General features: G+C 45.3%; 1 protein-coding gene across 1 annotated transcript in view; it reads left to right on the forward strand.

Moving 5' to 3' along the window:
• The window catches only part of SHC3 (SHC adaptor protein 3), a 112361-nt gene that overhangs the window by 60904 nt on the left and 29664 nt on the right, over positions 1 to 21793 (forward strand). Inside the window, exons 4-7 of the mRNA XM_019517315.1 lie at positions 3569 to 3688; positions 13055 to 13108; positions 15669 to 15720; positions 20088 to 20214. Of these exons, the coding sequence (XP_019372860.1) occupies positions 3569 to 3688; positions 13055 to 13108; positions 15669 to 15720; positions 20088 to 20214 (353 nt within the window). The remainder of the gene's footprint in view (positions 1 to 3568; positions 3689 to 13054; positions 13109 to 15668; positions 15721 to 20087; positions 20215 to 21793) is intronic.

The raw sequence follows: 21793 nt of genomic DNA on the forward strand, positions 1-21793 counted from the left end.
GAAGATCTTTTTAAGACTAGGGTCTCTTTCTAGTATGGGTTGCAACTGTCTGAGGATTTTCCGTACAGGTTCAAGGGAGGGGTGATATGTCATAACCAGTGGTGTGTGATTTATGGGGGTTTTTCTTCTGTACTGCAGCAGTTCTTCACATGGTATCCAGGTGGCTCTTTCAAACATGCGAGCTATCTCTCTGGAGGAATGTCCTTGTTGGGTGAAAGCCTTTTTAAGATTGGTGAGGTGGCAATCCCAGGGGTTCTCTTCAGTGCAAATTCGGTGGTATCTGAGGGCTTGGCTGTATATCACAGCTTTCTTGGTGTGTGCTGGAGTATTCTAGAGAAAGCTGGATGGAGGGATGGTGATTGTTGAATTTCTGATGGAACTCAGTTAGAGATTGCAGGTTTTCAGTCCAAATGATGAAGATGTCATCGATATATCTCAAGTATAATAAGGGTTTGATGGTGCAGTTCTTGAGGAAGTCTTCTTCCAGGTGGCTCATAAAAAGGTTGGCATACTGTGGGGACATTTTGGTGCCCATAGCAAATGAGAAGAGCACAGACCAACTGCTGAATCTTTCTTGGCCTGATGAAGGGTTTTTGAACCCGAAAGCTTGCTTAATAATTGCTTTCCAACTATTTAAGTTGGTCTAATAAAAGATATCAGATTCACCGAAAGACTCTTGTCTTCCATGTCTCTGGGCAGTTATGCACTGCCTCCTCTTCAGAGCATATGGCAAAGCCACAGTTTAGCTCCTAGGAAATTTAGTTTGCAGTGAAATGAGCTTATAGCTAAAATGAAGGAATGTTGTTTCTATTAATGTGAAGAGAATATTAGGAAAGGTTTAGATTAAGAATAAGGGCCTGGATACTCGAGAGGCTTACATCAGTGTAAGAAGGTTTTACACTGGTGTAAAAAAAATGTGGACAGACAACATAAACCCTTATGTTAGGGTAACTTCATCCAGTCCAATATAAAATTACCCCTGATAAAATCAGGTGTAAAACCCCATTGTATAATTTACGCTCATGGTATAATTTACAATCACAAATTTGGAAAAGGGGGGTGCAGAGGATGAGGTACATCATCACGTATAAAACAAATCATATTTTTCTCCAGTTAAAAAGAAACTAGAACTTTTACTAACATGCTAGGGGCCTAGAGTTGTATTATCTTAATATTGAAGCAAAAACAAATATAACTTCATTGGAATGAGTTAAGAACAACCTGAAGGGCTGTGAAATAGGATTTCATTACCAGGAGCAGCTAACAGGCAGCAGAATTGCAGAACAAAGGGTAGCAGGATTGGTGGAACAGTAAGACCATTAAAAAGAAGAGAGGGTCATTAACACCTGGGGAATAAAATGAATCAAAGCGAGGTGCAAGTGCACCAGTGCACCCCCTGGATTCATCCCTGCTTACCCTGCTATTGTCTGTCTGCTTTCATCCCACAAAGGCTGTTAAATCAAGGCAAGAAATTACCTGCTCCTCTGCTACCTAGTGATGACATGCTGTAGTAGCTACTTAAGTTGTGTGCAGCCCCTCTGGGATAGATGTGGGTCTTTCTAGTCCATATTGGATGGGTCTACATTAGACGTTTACTGTGGAGTTGCCTATTTAGGTCTGCAGTAAAGTCTCAGCATCTACATGTGTGGCCCTATGAGGACACAGTAAACTAATAAACACTGCCGTAGCATAGTACTTGTAAACACAAGTCCTATTCTATGGCGGCATTATTTAGTGCACTGCAACACACATTTACACGCTGATGGGGCTGGCTGGGGCAAAAGGGTGCTTTAGTGCAGGGACTGCCTGTCTGCTAGCCCTACACTGGAGCACACTTGTGTCCCGGTGAGCCCCTCCACAACACATTAAGCTGGGTCAGAGCAGCCTCAGGCTGGCAGGCTGACCCTCCATGCCCCTGCCAGTCAGGGCTGCTCTGACCTGGCTCAATGTGCTGTGGTCACAGGTGCATGTGTAAACGTGGCACCCAGGAACAATAAACTCAGGTGTGAACTGCACCAGAGTTTATTGCTTCACCTTAAATCATGTGTGGACATGCCCGCAGTGGTGTAATTAACACTAGTAGCATAACTAGTTGTGGGCAAGGTGGCTACCAACTGTGGGCACTGATTTTTAAAGGGGCATCTCTGCCCAGGCTACCAAATTTCCTATGTACTATGCTTTTTAGGGACACAAGCAATTTAACTTACTGTTTGTAATCATGTAGTCTGTCCAGGTCCTAAATGAATGAAGGAAAGATGCAATTATTCTTTCTATCTACCTACCTATCTACTTAGGCAAAGTCCTGACAGAAGGCAGAGGAAGAAATACCACTTATCTTCCGCAGTGATTAATCCCCCATTGGATACAATGGGCTTAGCTGACACAAGATATATCCGCACAAGCATGCTTCCATGTAATATATATTTTGTTGTCATGGCCACAATAGGGTACTGTAATTAATTCTCACTCAGCTGTATGCAAACACCAAAGCAAAATAACAAATATTATAATATATCAATGGAAATGGCCTCAGAAAATAAATGTTTTGGTAAAGGCTTTCTTCTGTGTTCAATCATTTTTGGCGTGAATTGTTTTTATATCAGCAAGTCAAATAAAGGAGAGAATGTATAGAAAAGAAATACTGCTTTTAAAATAAGCCAGCCATTTGACAAGGGGATAGCATCCAACAGCAGCAGCACTTCAACTAAATCTTAATAACACTCTCAAAACTTTTGCCAGTCTGTACTTCATCCTGTCTTCATGGTGAGTCTCATGTTTTTGCCAGTTTCAGCTCATGCATCTTATTTTCTGCAGTCAGGGAAAAATTCTCTTCCCAGTTCTGAAATTTATGTAATCACATTTATTATCTGCGCTATATCCCCCCCTCCCCCGTGTCTGCACATATTCCTATGGCATCACTGGAGGCCCTGCGCCACATGCAGAAAGGTGCAGGAATGATCGGTAGAAATTTTAGTGCAAACCAGAAAGGAGCCACGGGGGCTCTACTGAAGTTGTTTACATAGAAAAAAATCATGTTCATGTAGTAAACAGGTGCAATGCCTTCATCTCTTTCTAATGCCTGGTTCCAATAGAAATAGGGCTTTCCTACTTACCAGCAGTCAGCAAAGTTATTACATTAGAGTAAGGGTTAGAAACTTGTACTTTTTGTTGATTACATCCTAGGTTTGGTCTGATGTTTCTGCCTTGGGTGGCAGTGGCACATGAGGCAGTAGTTGCAGCTGGGCTACTAGCTCAGCAGTAAAGTAGTCACTGTTTTTGTGCCCCCATCACCCTCTAGTTGGGGCGTGGGACTGGTTCCCCAGTTGTGCCCACACCTTCATGACACAATTGGGTTCAATCTTCACTGTTTTAATTGTGCTTTACCAACACATGGGGGAGAGGTGTATTATGAGGAATGATCTCCGGAGAAAAGAAAATGCCCAAATATCATGATCATTAAAGTATATTCATTCTTAAAAGCAGACCTTAATATTTCAGTTGATCCTGCATTAAATGAGTTGCCATTATGAGTCAATAGAGTACTAAACATCATGTCTTTATTTCACAGCCACCAAGCAAAACTCTCTCCAGCATCTTAGGCAAGAGCAACCTTCAGTTTGCAGGGATGAGCATCACTCTGAATATCTCCACCACCAGTTTAAATCTGATGACACCTGATTCAAAACAGGTTTGTGAAGAATAATCCCTACCAAGGGTTTGATGAATTGTGTACCACACAGGGTGTTCTATGTACTCAAATATTTGTGTGCTCAAAACATAAAGAATAAAATGAGAAAAGAGTATGAAAATATAAGACACAGTGGATTAAATACTTTTTTTTCACAGATCTGCAGTGAAAATAACTGTACTTCACTTGTATAGAGTAATTCTGCTGCTTTCTCTAATCAAATTTACTTCACAGGGGCTCGTCTACACATGTATTTGATGTGGCACCGGTTTATTCGCAAATAACTCATGAGTAAATGATGCTGGGCATGCATCTACACATGCAGAGAAGCAGGAGCAGATATGCTGCCCATCTGCTCCCACTTGCCAGGGCCCTGCAATGGGCCCATGCCACTACTGGGGGCAGCTCCAGGCTCTGGCTGCAGCTGCCAGCAGCCAGAAGCCCTCTTCAAAAGGCAGCTTTGCTTGTTGCTTTCTGGCCAGCCACTTCCCTGGCCAGGATTACAAGGATGGCACATGGCAGCACTGTCCTCATTGCCTGTGCCTCCCTATGCTATGGCTGTTCCAGCCTGTCCCTGGCAGTGACAACCAGTATCCCATGCTCCTGTTGGATGCCATGGTGACCCTGCTGGACCACTGCATCGCTCATGGTCATCTGGGCCCTCCCACCTCTGCCATGTGCAGCAACCACTTGCCTGCCTGCCATGCACAGTCCCAGAACCACTACTATGCATTTGCTGCCTCCACCCTATTGGCTTGGCTGGACCCCAGCAGGGACGCTAACAATGGGCTCCAGGATGCCACCATCAGGGCCGCCATCACCCTCCTGGGCATCCAGCCCCACCACCTCTGGACCCACCAGGCCAGCCAAAACTGGTGGCAGCACATTGTCCAGCACACCTGGGATGACAAGCAGTGGCTGGAGGCCTTCCGCATGACCCACACCACCTTCCAGGACCTCCTGGAGCAGCTCCAGCCCCACCTGGCATGGCAGCACACTGGCATGAAGCCACCCCTCCCTGTACACACCTCGACCTGCTGAAGTTGGCCACACTCACCAGCCCGTGGTATGTCGGGCACCTGTTTGGTGTGGGCAAGGCCACTGCTGGTGAGGCCGTGCTGGAGGTGTGCAAAATCCTCCAGGACATGCTGGGACACACAGTGCTCTATGTGTGCAACCCCCTGGTGGTGGTGACAGGGTTCCATGCCCTGGGCATCCCCCAGTCCATCGGGGCCCTGGATGGGACCCACATCCCCATCGCCTGCCCGCCCCTTCTGGACGACCCCTACTACAGCCACAGGAGCTTTCACTCTGGGTGCTCCAGGCCATTGTGGATCACCAGGGCACCTTCAAGCACATGAGTGCTAGCTGGGCGGGCAGCCTCCATGACATCTGCATCTTCCAGAAATCTGGCCTGCTGGGCCTAGTGGAGAGTGAATGCTTTGTGCCAGGGGTGCCGGACCTGCAGATGGGCTCTATGGTGGTCTTGCCCCTGCTCATTGGGAACCCTGTCTCCTCACTCCTGCCCTGGCTCATGTGGCCTACACTGGCCACCTGGACCTCCTCCTGTCCCACTTCAACCATTGCCTTGATGGAGTGTGCCTTCAGCTGTCTCAAGGGACACTGAAGCTCCATTACCACCTGCCTTAAGTTCGCCAAGGACAATCTCCCCTGGGTCATTGTCGCAGCCAATGTCCAGGGCCACCAGGGCTGGTATGTGGTCCTGGCCCACCTGCGGGCAGCTCTGGCTCCCTGCCCCCATGGAGGCAGAGCAAGCAGCAGGGCTGGGCCTAGGCAGGGGGCTGGGTGGCTCCGGACCTGGGGCATGGGCCAGACCAAGGCCTTCAGGCTGCTGGAGGCGGCACAGGACCCTCGCCCAGGCCCAGATGGGGGGTTGCTGCTGGGCATCCGGTAGCTTTCAGAGGGCAGGCAGGGCTAGGGTTGGGGGCTAGGCAGTGGGTGGCACAAAGGTGACTGACAGGGCCAGAATGGTGTCCAGTACCTGGTGGTCATTGTCTGTGGTCTGAAGTACCCAGGCCAGGGTAGCATTCTGCTCCCACAGCTCCTCTACCCACTCCCACTCAAGGGCCAGGAGCTGTGCCCGGAACTCCTGGTCCTCCTGGTCCTCCTGGTCCTGCGCCTTCTTGCACCAGTCCTGCATCTCCTCGTGGGTGACATCCTCTGCCCACCACCTGTCATGGCAGGCCATGACTTCCACCTGCCAGGCCTAGGTATCCCCCAGGCAGTCATCCAATACTGTGACCGCACAGCTCAGGAGGAGGGTCCTGTCCAGGAGCCTCCTCCAGCAGAGCTGACGCATCCATAGGGCTCCAGCAGTGGGCAGTGGTGACCCTGAGGCTTAATCCTGACCCACTGCTGCTGATGCCCTGCTGCTGATGGCCATGGTGTCCCAGGCACACCTGTGCACCTGGCAAGGGACCCTGAACTATGACGGTGTGGGGGACAAGCCCAGGCTGCCCCACAACCTCTGCCACTGCCTGAAGCGCTGTGGCTGCACTATACGTCTCCGCCCCGCACAGCTGAGGAGGACACTGCTGCTGGCACCGACATGTTGCTTGGCGTGTAAGAGGCTTGTGTCTGCCTAGCTGCAGGACATGGGATGCTCAATAAGGTTTTGCACTATCTTCTACTTCTCTGCATGCTGTGGGGGGAACCTGGAGCCCATGGAATATGGGCAGGCTGGGCAGAGGGCTGGGGGCAGGGGTGAGGAGGACCCTCCCTCCTCAGAGCGGGGCTTATCACATGGCCAGGGCTGGCATGGCTGGTGGCTCTGCATGGTCACGGCTGTCGGTGATGGTGTGCAGCTCTGGCCAGTGTCCTTGGATGGCAGGGTGCGGCAGCAGGGCACCCAGCCAGAGGCCCGCTCTGGGGAGGAACTGGCACTGCTGGTGGCCAGTGGTGTCGTGGGTGGCCGTTCCTTGTCATGGGGGCTGGGGCTGTAGAGCTGGAGCAGCAGGTGCTGGCCCTGACTCCCTGAGCTCCTGCTGGAGGGTGCAGCCAGGGAGCTCAACAGGATAGGCTGCTGGATGTCTGAGGGTCTCTTCTCCAGTGACGTGTTCGCGGGGGTGTCCAGCCCAGCAGGGGTGGCTCAGTCAGGCTGCCTGTGCTGCTATAGAAATCACAGCTGTGGCCTGGGTCCTGGGGCACGAGTATGTCCATCAGTTGCTACATAAAGGGCATGGACTTATGGGAACTACCCGACCAATAATTATGCTCGGTGATGGAAACCCACTGTACCCACAAGACCTTGACCTTTATGTGGCACTGCCATGCAAACCATTTCTGCCCATGCTCCCGCATCTGGGCTGACAGACCCTCATAGACATGGGCATTGGAGTGCCTGCCTCATTCAAACTGGCACTGCACCTCTGCCTCACCCCACAGTGCCACAAGTTCACCAGTCTTGTCCATGGATCAGTAGGGGTCCCAGGTGGTGGGCACAGATGTGGGCATGGCAACAGACAAGGAAGACATGGGTCCCACACTGGCTTTCTGAACCCCTGTGTGTCTGTCCCTGTCCTGCCTGGCCTGGACAGTTGCCTGCAGTGCCCAGCACAGGGGCATGGCATGGGACTGGCAGCCGTGTGGCAGAGGCAATGCCCTGCAGCATCTGCAAATTCAGGGCAAGCTGCTGGGGGTGGGCTGCAGGCAGATGGAGCTGGACTCCGCAGCTAAAAGCTGCCTGCACCTGGGCCTGGGGGCTGGTAGGCCTGGCTGGATCCTGCAGCAGCCTGCAGGACTTGACAGTGCAGACTTGGGTGCTGGCAGTGGCACTGGGGTGGAGGCAGGCTAGGGCACACAGGTGCCTGGAGTGGATTCAGGACCTCTGCTAGTGTGCCCCAAGGCTCTGAGTGCCTGCAGGCTAGGGCAGGGGAGGCTCTTAGCCGGGAGCCCTGGGGCTAGCTTCAGGCCAGCACCCTAGTGGCATGGCTGACCTGGGAGCAAACTTGCTCCCGGGTTGTGTCTACACACGCATAACTGAGCAGTAACTAAACATTAACTAAGCATGAGCAAATTTGCTACATTCAAATTTACTTACAATTATGTTTTTACTGCGCAATAAGCATGCGCACGTGTAGATGTGTGTGCTTACTGCATGGTAAACTATGCTGCTGCACAGTTAAGTGTCTCAGGTAGACATGCCAAGGGTGAAAGAATTTTCTGGCCATGGGATTTTTTTTGGTCCAGTTACAAACTTTGGTTGTGCTTGAAGAAGGTGTCTGATTCAGGCATATCCTAAGAGAGGAGCAGATTTCTTCATTCTCTCCTCCCCCCAGCCTTTTCCTTTTTGCAGTTTTAAAGGACAGTCTATTCATAAGGTGCTGTTCTAAACAGCTTTGAGATTTTGCACTGCAGTGAAATGTCTGCCTTTTCAAAAAACAAGGGAGCCTATTTCAGTCCACTCCTTTCTGTTTCTTCCTTTGTGCTGAAAGTGTATACTGACTTTGGGGAATCACTGCAGCGGATTGTGAATGATGTATGAGTTGAGAAAAATCCTTGCTCAGTATACAGAGAGAGCAGAGTGTTGCATAATCGCTGCAATGCTATTTGCTGTGAGCTACATACTGTGTTAAGGAATGCAACTTTCTGCCCAGATACAGCTAGGAAAAAAAAACCCTGCTGTGCTCAGAAGCCTCTAGATAAAAAAATAACAAGAAGCACAAACCTATATAGATATTTAAACGGTTGTTGTTATTACTGCATTTCTATTGATTTGTCTTTTGCCCACCCTCACCTTCCGATACAGAACGCTGCCACCTTCTAAAGTAGTAGCAGAAACATAGTAGTAGCAGCACAACTGCAAGCTGTAGTGGCTTGCACTTTTGTGATAGAACATGGCAGCATGTGTTATAACTAGAGCTACTGAGCAAAGGAGCGTGCGTTTAATATGTTCCATTTCTAAAAATATCAAAACTTGAAAAAAATCTGTGACCTTAGTTAAAGACCAGGAATAATTTTAATAAAGGGCCAGCTCTTCAGCAATGAAGTTACACTGATTTACCTATACCTGAAAATCTTCCCCAAATTATTTCAGCTTCTCCTGTGATATAGATAGAGGAAATTCCAGTGAATTGGGATCATTAGAGATGGCTAATAGGAGGTATAGCCATGTCTACTATGAGAAATGATGAACTGCATCTGGCCACAGTGACTGGGAAATAGAAGAGTCTTTGAAAAAAGAGCCTTCTGTTGATGGTTCTCTTTGTTTCTGGTTTGTCTCATATTAGATTACCCAGGACATAGAATCATAGAAAATGAGGGTTGGAAGGGACCTCAGGAGGTCATCTAGTTAAACCCTCTGCTCCAAGCTGCACCATCCCCAACTAGATCATCCGAGCTAAGACTTTGTCTAGCTGGGTCTTAAAAACCTCCGAGGCTGGAAATTCCATAACCTATAAATTTGAACCTATAAAGCCAGATAAAGTGTGATGCGTTCACTCTGGCATACCTTTAAGAATGCTGAAAATAAGACTGGCTTTATGATTAGTCTTTTGCGATGCCGTGCAAGAAAGATGGGCTGGCAATAGTCTCCTGTCCCTGGACTGGCTGGGCTTGGAAGCAAAGAAGGAACAGAGTTCTCAGTCTAATGTGTGGGAAGGGAAGTGTCAGGGACTGTTTGAGTCACTGTACAGTAATATTTTTATGATATTAAATAAGGACAGAGCTGGATGATATTTTTCAGCTAAATATTTTTCCACTAAAAATACAGATCTGGATGGCCTGAAATTTTCCCCTAATTAATTTCAATTTTGTAGCATTGTTTCAGTCAAAAGGCCCTTAAAAATGCTGGACAAATAAAATTCTGTTTTGTGACATTTGGTTAAAACATTTTTTTAAACTCAGGAGTTAAACATTTAGTTCTGGGTCGAATGAAACATTTTGTTTGATTCAAATTGAAATGTATACTGAAATTCTGAAAGAAGATTCAGTTTGCATCAACCTGAATTTTTTTCTTTTTCAATTTTCCAGCACTGCCAGTGGATTAGGAAAACATTCTGGTCATTCCCCCGTGTAGTAATGTCACTGTGGTGTGGGGTTTTGAAGAAGGCTTGGGAGGAAAATCCTCCTTGAAGACTAAGAGGAATATAGTCCTCCGCTGAGAACAAAAGAATTCCAGATCTCTACAAGGGCTCTGATCATGTGAGCAGTCTGGGCTGGAAATATTGTGAAAGCAGCATACTTTACAAGGAGGAAGACATTCATATTCTTCTCTGGTGACCTGTAACTCTGAAAGAGCAGACTCCAGAGAAAATCAGGTCCAGCCTGTTTCTCACAAGTACACAGAGCTGCAGGAAGAAAAAGTGGAAGGAAAATAAGTTGGCTCAGAGATTATCATTTTCTATAACCTTCCACTCCCCAGACAAAGAATATTTGCTTTTTATTTTTCCCAAAAGAGGCACTGGCTGCTATTCTTGCATATATTTAGTAAGAACCCAATCCTGTGACACTTAAATCAAATGGTATAACTCCTTTTGGTACAGGCTCAAGCTTTAAATTAACTTGTCCTTCCTGGTTGTTCAATGGAGTTAATACTGAAGGATTTTAAAAGTTAAATTTCAGCACAGCAATACAGAAGAACCATCCTTCTTAGACTGGAGATTCCTAGTAGTACATACATCTTTTCTGCTACACTACAGACAAACACAATGTAAACACAAATCTGTTAGGCAAATTGAATATGGTCATTTCAGATGCACCAGGATTCACCTGAGAGAAGGATCAGTAATACTTTAATTTACAGCTGGACTCGAAATCCTGAAAGTGTATCTTATTTTGGATAGGTCTTAAATATTTAATTGCGTAACAGATGTTAGAAGCAGTAGCATATTAAACATATTAAGCATTTTCAGCATGTACAAAATGGAGTAACTTAAAAAAAGATAAGAACCCTCCCCTGTACAGATCTTTAACTGCTGAAAAGCGGGGCGGTCCATTGACCTCAATAAGGCTGGGGTTGTAGTCCATAGTTATTCTTCTCCCTTCTAGGGCAAGTGGCATTGTAAGAGCTTTAACACTAACTGAAAGAAAATACTGAGGAACCTAGAGACTTATATAATATGCTGATGAGTGCTATATAAATACCTCTAATACTGTATACTGCAGTCCCATGCAGGTGGCCCAACAAAACTCTTGGTGGATAACACATAAGTAAAGGATGTATGCATTAGGCCTGATTCTCAGCTACATAAAAGCTCCTTTACATAGCTCTGACAGTGTAATTGGGAATAGAAATGGGCAACCATAATTCACAACTGCTTGTAGTATAAAGACGTGTCAGGTGTGCAAAGGTCCATTTAATTTAAACTCAATTTTTAGGTTTATCAAACCAAATTAGCTACCCTTAGGGGGACTACTCATCTTTTCTATTTTCCTGAAAGCTTTTTGCAAGATTTCATACCAAAGACATGAAAATAAAAATAAAATGCATCAAATACTTCTTTAATTGGAAGTCATTTGTGCCTTTTTAAAAAACATTTGTCTGGTATTGATTTCAACACTATTTTGACCCCATTCAGCTAGAAAATCTGTTTAGTTTCCACTCCATCAAACTGCACGAGGGCATGGAAACTCCTAGAATCCACCATTGACAGCCATGCAGGAACATGGAAGAATCAGAGTTTGAATGAACTAAATTCTTGATCACTTTTTATCATTATTGGATTATAAAGAAAATTGACTTCAGGAGATTCAAATTTCTCCCAGCGTCTTTATGAAGCCATGTTTTCAAACAAGAAATGGTGTGACAAAGTTATGTGATGTATATGAGCGCTCAGTACACTTTGTCATTGCTATTATAAGATTTTTTTATCATTGCTATTATAAGATTTACAGTGGCTTTCACTTTAAAGAGTGTAAGAACATAAGGAGCACCATACTAAGTCAGACTATAGGTTCATTTAGTCCACTACTTTATTTCTCACAGTGGCTTGGGGGGAACCTGGGTGACTTCAGGCCGGTCCCTTGGCTGTGTACATCTCTGAGTAGGCTTTCACGGGGTAATGTCCATAGGCTTCTTAGGCCTTGTTACACATTAATTTTCAGTGGCTCAGGGAGCTCATACCCCTGGGCTGCCCACACATTACATCTGTAAACTGGTTTTAGGCACAATTAAGGTGGCCTAAAGTTATGCCATTCCAGGTTTCTCTCTGATCCACATTACTCAGCTCATGTTCCACAAATCGGTGACTCCTCAGAGATAAGTTGCCCAAGTTTCAGTCCTCCAGCATCCCAGGATGCAGCATCCCCTCCACCACTCTCCTGTTCTGTGTGAACAAAGTTTCCACCCCCTTAAATCTACTGCTCAGGGGGTGGTACTGGCATCAAGCCAACCCCTTCTCCCAGCGTTGGGGGTATGACCTGGCTAGGATGCTTCCAGGGATACAGACCAGTCTGGGAAAGAGGGTTAGGAGGGGTGGAAGGGAGAGCAAAGTAGGAGGCCAGATCATTGTTCCCATGAGATGGGGCTATCCAGTTGTAATCCTGATTCCAATCCCAATTTCCTAAAACATGAGACTTTCTTTAATTTACTTTTTGTTTCTTTAAAAAAAAATTTTTTTTATTTTAGCCTTTAGTGGCTTCAGTGGTTGACTTCCTTCATTTCACCACCCAGCCCCTAGCCGTCATTCCCACCCATCGCCTCCCCCCCTCCCATTTCACCTTCCAGTACCTATCATTACTCTCCCACTTCCAGCTTCATCCTCCACCCCCCATCAACCCATCCCCACCTAGAGCAGGGAAAGAAACCTATCTTGGCTTGCCAGCCCTCTAGTGGCAAATCACAGCTTTGCAGGTCCAGGACAGTCAGAGAAGGTTTTTAGCCTGAACATGTGACTCCTCTAAACTTAAGCTAATGCTAATACAGATCAACATTTGACAAGCTTAAAGTGTAATGGTTAAAGCCCTTAGATACATTCGAGGGGCAGTAGACGCCAGTTGGAATGCTCTGCTTGATGTCTTCCCTTGACACCCTGGTTATTAACCTATGACCTGTACTCCTGTTCCTGTTTTATCACCCTTTGACTTAATTGTTATACTTCTGCTAACCATTGAAGTGATGCTAGTAGTTTTTGGTGGGTGTACGCCTATTGTCACCATGTAACAAAAAGAAGAGTAGAATAGTTCAGCAAGGCATATCGAGAAAGAAAGAAAACCCCAAGTAGAAACATCTGATAGTCTTAAGTTTGTTTACAGTATCATCATGTTTCCTGTAAAATATAAGAATTATTTTGATCCTGGCTTTTACTTTTGGGGTGTACTTCATTTTTACAAGCTCTTAAAAAAAGCTCCAAGCTACATAAGAAAGCCTACTGACTTATACTTAATTTTTTTGTCTGATCCACACAGATCATAGCTAATCATCATATGCAGTCTATTTCTTTTGCATCTGGAGGTGATCCGGTAAGCATTTCTTTAGCTTTTCTTTTACTCTTGTTGGTATTGTTATCTGAGGACCTTATCATTTATCCCATACATGGCATTTATCACATATCCTACTTAAAGGAAAATATAAACACAATAACTCCTGTTTCTTGTTTCATAAATTCTTGACTATTACCATCAAACTCTCTTTAGGGGAAACACTGACAGGCAGTAATAAATCCTCCTCTTCGAATGACTGAAATGAAAAGGCATTGAAAAGCCTCAATTGTTTCATATAAAACTTGATAAATATTGCAGATGTGACTCCCTGTTTTGCACAGTAAGCTGCTTTGAAAAAGTAAACTCAAATTGGTGTCATTTGAATCTTCATCTGCATTGTTACCCCCTTTATCCTCCCTGCAATGACAGACTTAGAATGCAGTTATATTTCTAGTAAGGTCATTCAGTGTAATCTTTTTCCCCTCTCTTTTTTTCCCCAACTTCACCTTGAGAAGGTAACAGAGTGAGGTAAATCCTGTCCTCAGAAATGTTCATTTCACACAGGTGTAACAATGTGTCTGGGTATCCAAGACAGCTGCCACACACAGGGGCAGTGGTTATTTCCGCTTGCTGCTACCACCACTGGCACGATCACTTGCCCTGGTCCCCCCAGCCTAGTTATGCTACTGATTCCATACGTGTCTTTGAAGACAGAGTTTGATTTTTTTAGGGAGAAGCCCCATTTCCCTAAATTGGCCAAGTTCAGTTTTACTCTCTGATACACATATGGTGTTTGCACTTACCTCATGCATATCAAAGGCAGACCGGTGTGCTTGTTGCTTATCTACATATTTTTACAAGAGGTCCATCTAATTTCACACTAAATATGCTTCAAAATTATTTCCCAGCCATGAAGAATTGAAGGAATTTCAAAACAGTAAAAGTCTCTCCTGAGTCTTCAAAGCTTTTTAGTTGAGATTGATTTATATTGCCAGGGACAGGTCCACTCACATAACATATGTAAGGTGCTACGTATCCTCTGCATAAGAGTTCTCTTACCTTTACTATGGTATAATTTAATATAATCCGTTTCTCTTAGAAGAAGATCCTTAATGTGTTCGCAGTAGGTTAGATATGAATACACCATAAAGCACAAATTCATTTTTGAGAACAGCTCTGTTAAACTCAGTGAGATTACAGCAGTGATACATTTGGAGCACACTACAATAATAATTCAGGGAGCAAAGCACTGATCAACAGCAGCTCAGAAATACAACAGATTGCCATAAATGCTGTAAATGAACAATTCCTGCAGTGGGCAGAGGAGCGATTAGTACAGTTCCCTGCCTCCATAAGAAAAAGACTTTGCCCCTCCATCTGCCACCCCAAATGCTAAGTCCTCGAAACACCACTGCCTCCTGCCCACTGGTGGAGTGAACAGAACAGCTGCAGCAGTATGAGATTTGAACTGGAGTAAACAAGCTCTTCCAAATGTTTTCGTGAGACAAAAAGCATGCCACTGAGTCACCAAGCTATCAGAGACATCACATTGCACCAAGGATGGGAGCCAGCCAGAGCTGATGAAATTGTAAAGTAGTGTTGACAACAAGACCCCTTTGCTATGAGCTCATCCTGGGGGTGGAGAGGGTAGGTGTGAGTATTCACTAATACTCAGCAGGCTTGTCACAGTAGGCTAATCACAGAGAGAACTTTAAATAAAAGAACAAGCTTGCTCATATGGCAGGTGGCTCTTTTGTCGCAGGCACAGAGAAGGAAAGGAAGATGCAAAGGTTGGGTTTTAATTAGGCCACAACATTACTCACCTGGGACTTGTGTGGCAATAATTTGTACAGTGCTGGTCATCGTTTCTTAATCACGTTTATAAGGTAAAGGACTGCATCATTCCCCCTACCTCTCTGGAGCTTTCTCTCCATGGGTTGGTGATCCCCCAACACCCACACCTCGGACGAAGTTTTAGGGGATGGAGAAAGGGGTTGTCTCCTTTCTGTATGAGACATTTTTCCAGCTCAGGTGCCCCTACACTACAGTTCAATCTGCAGCATATGTCTACCTTCTATCTCACACACAAACAAGATTGACTGTTTTGAAAGAAAATCCAATTGTGCCCAAATAGCAGGGCTCTCAAGGATGCTCTTCATCCCAGAACTTCAGTCTATCATTTTGATACTCTGAGCCCAACCCTACAAGGGACTGAAGACAAGGACTGAGGCTTTGAGTCTTTGCTCAGTCCTGACACAGAGCCTGCTAAAGTCAATGAGAGTCTTTTAATTGACTTCCAAGGGCTTTGAGAGAGGTCCTTACACAGCTGTAAATTAAGGGCAGTGCTTTTCAAGGCACACTGGTGTGACTGAGTGGGAGCAGAGCCAAGATCATACATTTTTTGCAGTGAAATAAGAGTTGATTTTGCAGAAGCTTTAGCGGTATCCAAGCAGCCAGTGTTCAAACATTATAGGCATGGTGCTGAGCAGGGCATAGTTAGTACTTTTCTACAGCATGCTTGAAATCCTTATATTCAGTGGTCTTTTGTCATCATGCAAAAATGTTCTTGTTCATGATACATATCTTCCTTTTCTCATAGGATACAACAGACTATGTTGCATATGTAGCTAAAGACCCTGTTAACCGCAGAGGTAAGGTACACATCATATTTGGCACCTTCTTTCCTTTAAAAACTTTAATTATTAATATTTTAATTCCTGGTATTTTGGGGATTTTTCCAGAAAACAGAAATGAAACAAAACAAAGGCTTTACACCTGAGCTGATAATTGGAACAATGACATAGCAGTAAACAGGGACCACACACAAGTTAGTCCAGCAGCACAAAATTGTTCTTATTCATGAAATATATTTCAGTTTTTTGGGGTTCTTTTCATGTCTGAACAGGACCTTCTGCACCAACTCACTGCATCTTGCAGGAAAGGAGAACATAGCCTTTTTTTGTCTGTGATCTTGATTAAATCTGTTACCTAATTTTCCTGCTTGAGATCAGACATCCATTTCACTGTAAGTCCCCCTGTTAGTGATTGTTTCCAATGCTTGGGATTTTGGATGTGGCTTAGATTCTCCTTAACAAGAGTAAATCATAGAAAAAGAGAGAGGAAATCATAAACTAAAAGGAGAGCAACAAAATAAACTCCCCTGCTCTTATAACAAAAGGCAGTGTGTTTTAGTTACAAAATATTGTGTAGTGTTTCTAAGATTGAGCCCTGTAATGATTTAGGAGCCTAAAGTGGGTCCTAGGCAGAATTAAGGAGCTCAAGTCTAAAGTTGTGATGCTGAAACCTCCTTACACAGCTGTACATTAAGGGCAGTGCTTTTGAAGACACGCTGGTATGACTGAGTGGAAGCAGAACAAAGATCATATATTTTTTGCAGCGGAAGAAAGAGTTGCTTTTGCAGAAGCTTTACAGCCTAACCATGGAGGTGTAAACATCCCATATGTGCCACAGTCTATGACCTTATCGTTCTCTTTGCTGCCTACAAATTTTATTTTTCCTTCTCTGTAGAAGCAACTTAAGCTTGACAGGGCTGAGGAACTTGATGCTTAAGCCCTATTGGAATACAGAAACTAGGCATACCTAGTCCCCTTAAAGGCCATATCAGATAGGCCTTTGTAGATCATGCCTAACAGGGAATGACAGGATTGGAGTCCCTACAAGTTAAACTGGCAGTCACCCTCTGCTCCCAGGCTTCTCTCTCCTGCCCCCTACCAGTGCAGGTGGACCACATCATGGGAGCCTCTGAGGGCTTTTTTAAGTCCCCAAAGCAGGTAATAATCCACCCTTTGCACCTTGCTTCCTCTCCATGCTCAGAGGCATGTCCCCTCCACTCCCCTCTCCTTCACTCCTATCCCACCTGCTGCTGCTTTCCCCACTGTCCCAGGGGTGGGGAAAACTCCAGGCCCATTCCTACCTGGTCCAGTTGAGCTGCCTGGGGGCTGGGCTCAGCTGGGGACCACAGCAGCAGCAATTGGTGGGAGGGTCCCCTCTCTCATGCCTGCTCCCAGAGAGCTGGGCAAGTAGGAGGAGCCTACCCTCCTGCTGCTGCTGCTGTTGTTGCTGTCTCTGACACTGTTCAGTCCAAAAGGATGGGGTGTCACTGTGCCGCTGTACCCCCTCCAGCTCCACCCCTGGATGCAATAGCGTAAGTGGTTGAAAAGTAGGAAACCCAGGTTTAATTTTCTTTTTTGCCTGACTGGGTTCAAATTCTCAGATGCCACAAAAAGATCATTGGGTTGCAGCTGTACCACTGTGCATACAACATTGGACCAGAAAGACAGTTTTTAGAGTGCATTTGACTCTGTAGTCCAAGGACAGGAGGGATGAAACCTAGGGGCACCTGTACACGTGACAGAACTCTGCTCCGAGTGTGCAGAGCAGACTCCATTAATGGAGCCTGCTGTGAGTCTGCTGGAGTGTGCTAATTAGTGTGTTACAGCAGTTTCCAAGTCACATGTATACAGCATTCTTAATGAGCTTTAGTTAAAGCACCCCTGCTGCCATTTTGAAGTGCAGGATGCTGAATACGCATGACGCGGTGGATGTTTTAATTAAAGCAGCTCTCAGAGCTGCTCTGCTTAAAGTGCCCCCTCTGTCCATGCCCCAGAGCACATGTACTGATGCCCTGGGGTTTTAGTCCCTGGTCCCAGTAATGTATTGTGTACCTGCTTCATGTACTGTGTGCCTTACTTCCAATTTGGATTTGCTTAGCCTCAGCTTCCTGACCCTGATTCCTGTTATGCCTTTCTCCACCAGGTTAAAGAGCTGTTTAGTGTCTGGTATTTTCTCCCAGGGAAGGTACTTATACACTGTAATCAAGCTACCTCTTAATTTCTGTTTTTTGTTAAGCTAAAGAGATTGAGCCCTGTAGGTCTCCAACTGTCAGGTATTTTTCCAACCCTTGACTCATTTTTGTGGTTCTTTTCTGTACCCTCTCCAATTTTTCTACACTTCTTTTAAAATGTGGAAAAGCATCTCATTAGTCCTTTTTTTGCTATAGCATTGCACTGAGAGCTCACTATAAGTTACTTGTCCATTATGTCTTTGCTTTCCAGAATACAGCCTTCCGTTCTGTTGAAATGGTCTGAATACCTCTTTCCTAGACATACAAGCTTGCATTTCCCTGTATAACTTCGCATTTTGTTTGACTGAATGCAGCTTACCAGTATACTGGGGGTGACTGCCTCATTCTTTATCATTCTACCAAGCTTTGTGTCATCTGTAAATTTCAGTGGAAGTGACTTTGATATTTCCCTCTCCTTAGTCCTTTATTAATGAACATGCTATTGAATTATTACTATCTATGTTTGCATTTACAATGGGCTGCACAACGCAGACATGTACAAGAAGACTTATTTCTCCTCCAGAGAGGTTAAAATGGCAGAAAATGCTTTTCCTTTCAAAATCTAATGCTCTTGCAACCTAGAGGCAGTCTGCCTTCCACCCACCCAGCTTGTAAAATACACTAAGGAAATAGACCTGTGTGAGCCAAACCTTTCTCTCTTTTTATAAGAAACATATTTTCTACTTGCTCAAAGTCCATTCTCGTATCCAAGGAGACAGGTTACCCGTTACGTCATCTTCTGATACCAATTTCTTGAGTATGACTCATCCTTCATTTCAGCCCCCAACAAGGTTAGCAGCAGGCAGTATACCTTCTTGAGATACCTGTTTCCATATGGATATTACAGTTTTTTGTTCAACTTAACTGCTTTCAGACTATGCGTTTGCAGGTAAGACACTATGAGAGCCAGGGAATCCCTCTGTGCTGATAGTTAAACACCACCAACAGTGCAGTTTATTTCTCTAGGGCAAATTCATGTGGTCTGCAAAATGCCAGTGGCATTATGTTCTGTCTTTATGACAGTGAAATGCACTGGGTTTGGATGCAAAATCTCTCTGTAGCCCAGGAACATTTCCTGCAAATCAAAGCATCATCCAAGTCTATGGGCAGGAATAACAGGCATTGCATAGGTTGAAAAGACCCTGGAACTGCATACTTGCAAATTTGGTGTCCCCCAGCTTTGGCTGGCTCACAGATCCATCCTGTATGCTAGCGTGTTGGAGGCGATTGCCTAGACCTGCCTCAACTGCAGTACACCTGTGACTGACAAAATTGTACAACCAAACACAAATGTCACCATTTTCATTTATGTGTGTTGTTAGGTTAGTATGTAGAATCCACAGAGCCCCAGTGCTAGGCACTGGAAGCCAGTCCCTACCTTGGCAGTGGAAGCCAATCCCTACCTTGAAGCATTTAATAGTCTATATAGACATGACGTAAACAACAAAGTGGGAGGGGAGGGAGAGAGATTAAATGCCTCATTTAAAATGGCAGAGCCAGCTAGGAACAAAACTATAATGTGAACTGAGGACTCCTGGCTCAAGACAGTACCCTGTTCATGAACTCTGCTGCCTGTCCAGAGATGACAACATTTTATGAATAGGACAAATGATCTCACAGAGGTTTTTACAGTGCCTTTTCTTTGTACCAGTGAGGTGCATCTGCCACTATTAACTTAGTTCAGTGATTCTCAGTCTTTTCAGTCAGGGCCCTCCTCCACAACTTTGAATTTGGCGGCACCCCTGGTTGAGAAAATTTGCCTCTGCCTATGTCAGTGATTCTCAGCCAGGGTGCTGCTGCATGCTTCTGCCCATATGAGGGTTTTCTGATAATGAAGGATATTTAACTCATTTTCCTGAACTTCAAGAGTTTTTAGAATGAAGGGACTGGACTGCGGTCTCACATCAGCTTTTTAAAACAATTTTATGATGCAGTAATTCTGTCTAACCTTAGTGGAATCACTCCAGGCTCAACATATTCTAAGTGTGAGGAGAATTAAACCCATTGTCTGGAAGTAGGTGTAGCTAACTGCTTCGTATTTACATTTATGTTTACATGATGAATAGAATAGCTATGCCATTCATCACTGCAGCATGGTAAGGATTGTATGAATAATAGTTTATAAATATCATTGTCTTCCCTTCTTTATTTTAGCATGCCATATACTGGAGTGCTGTGATGGCCTTGCTCAGGATGTCATCAGCACTATAGGGCAAGCATTTGAACTTCGATTTAAGCAATATTTACGCTGCCCCAGTAATATACCTGCTCTCCAGGACAGGTGAGTAACATTGCTATAGAAACCTTCTAAATCAGTATTTCTGAGCCAGTTGGAGTTAATCCATGACTGCACAAGGGAGTTTTAGCAAAACTGGACACTCTTTAAAACAGTTTCCTGCTAAGTTAGTGAAATGGTATGGATGTGACATAATCATTTTAAAAGAATGTTTAAATATGACCTCATGGCTAAATATTAGCTCTTAGAGAGAGAAAAGGAAGGCTGGATTTAGAGGTGATGTGTATTAAAATATATATCACAAATGAGTAAGCAAGAATGAGGGAGACAAAACTGGTGTAGCTTGTATGCCTGATGACCAGAAGAAGTATGTTACACAACTTCTCTAAATTTGGCTCAGGGTCGGTAACCTAATGTGAAGCATGATTTTAAAATAATCCTGCCCAGCCCCACATATACAAGACATATCAGTCTATACCTAATTTAAATCCAACTTTTCTTCCAATTTGTGTGGATCCTTAGATTGATACAAATGGTTTGGAGTTGAATCTGCACAATTCCCTTGTAAGATCTCAAATATTCCCAAAAAATTTGATTTGCTGTTTATAGAGATTTTTCTTTCTCCTGGAAGTCAAACTGCTGATAACCTTTATGCCTCCTGTGACAAACAGAGCCAACTTATGGCCCGGTTGGGAGTCCAGCCTGCTCCTTTTTTCCTAGGGCCAACCACCTACCTTTTTCGCCTGCCACACCTTGATGTCATATTGTTTTGATGTTAATAGGTGGGAGGCTGCCCTTCGATCTTCCCTGATGTCAAGGGCCTAATATACAAGATCCAACCATCTCTACATGTGTCCCATGCTTCGCAGATGTTTCTTCCAGCTAGGTAGCACTGGGACTTCAGCTCCAGAGCCTCACGTGAGACTCTTACTCCCCACCAGAGCTCAAAGTCCCAGCACCCTCGCACATGTTTCTAGGCCTAGCACCTGGCCTCCCTACTGGTACACACACCAGGCCTTCCATATCCAGCCTAGCACCCGGCCTCCAGTCAAGTAGCTCACACCGGGCCTTGTCAACTGCCTCCTTTACCCCAGGGCCTCACCACTGCACCCCTCAATACTCTGCCCTACTACTTGGGCTGCTTAACTACCTCCTCATCTCCAGGGCCTCACAACTATGCCCTACAACTCAACAGCCTCTCACAACACTGCCCCAAACTCAGGCCTCACTCTCCCCCCTCTCCCCACCCGGGCCACACCATTCTGCCCTCTCTCAGGGCCATGCTACTGCACCCTACCACTTGGACTCAGGGTCGATCACCTCCATAGGCTCTGGTGGCACTCTGCTTGCCATGCCTGGCCTCCCACTCCACACTCACACTTGAGGCTCCAGGTAGAACACCTCTGCAGGCTCAGGTAGCACTCTCCTGCTGTGCCTGGCCCACCTCCAGAGTCTAATACCCCACAGGGCTCAGGTATTCTGTGTGCCTGGCCCTGAGCTCAAAGCCCACCCAAAGGTGGGGGCAGGGGTTTAGGTGCTCCCAACCTGCCTTACACCAGGATGGTCCTCAAACCTGGCATGTAATTGGCCCTGTCTTGCCACAGGCAGGACCACTAGGCCTCCC

This window comes from Gavialis gangeticus, unplaced genomic scaffold (assembly GCF_001723915.1).
Source record: "Gavialis gangeticus isolate Ggan-Ray unplaced genomic scaffold, GavGan_comp1, whole genome shotgun sequence".
Taxonomy (NCBI): Eukaryota; Metazoa; Chordata; order Crocodylia; family Gavialidae; genus Gavialis; species Gavialis gangeticus.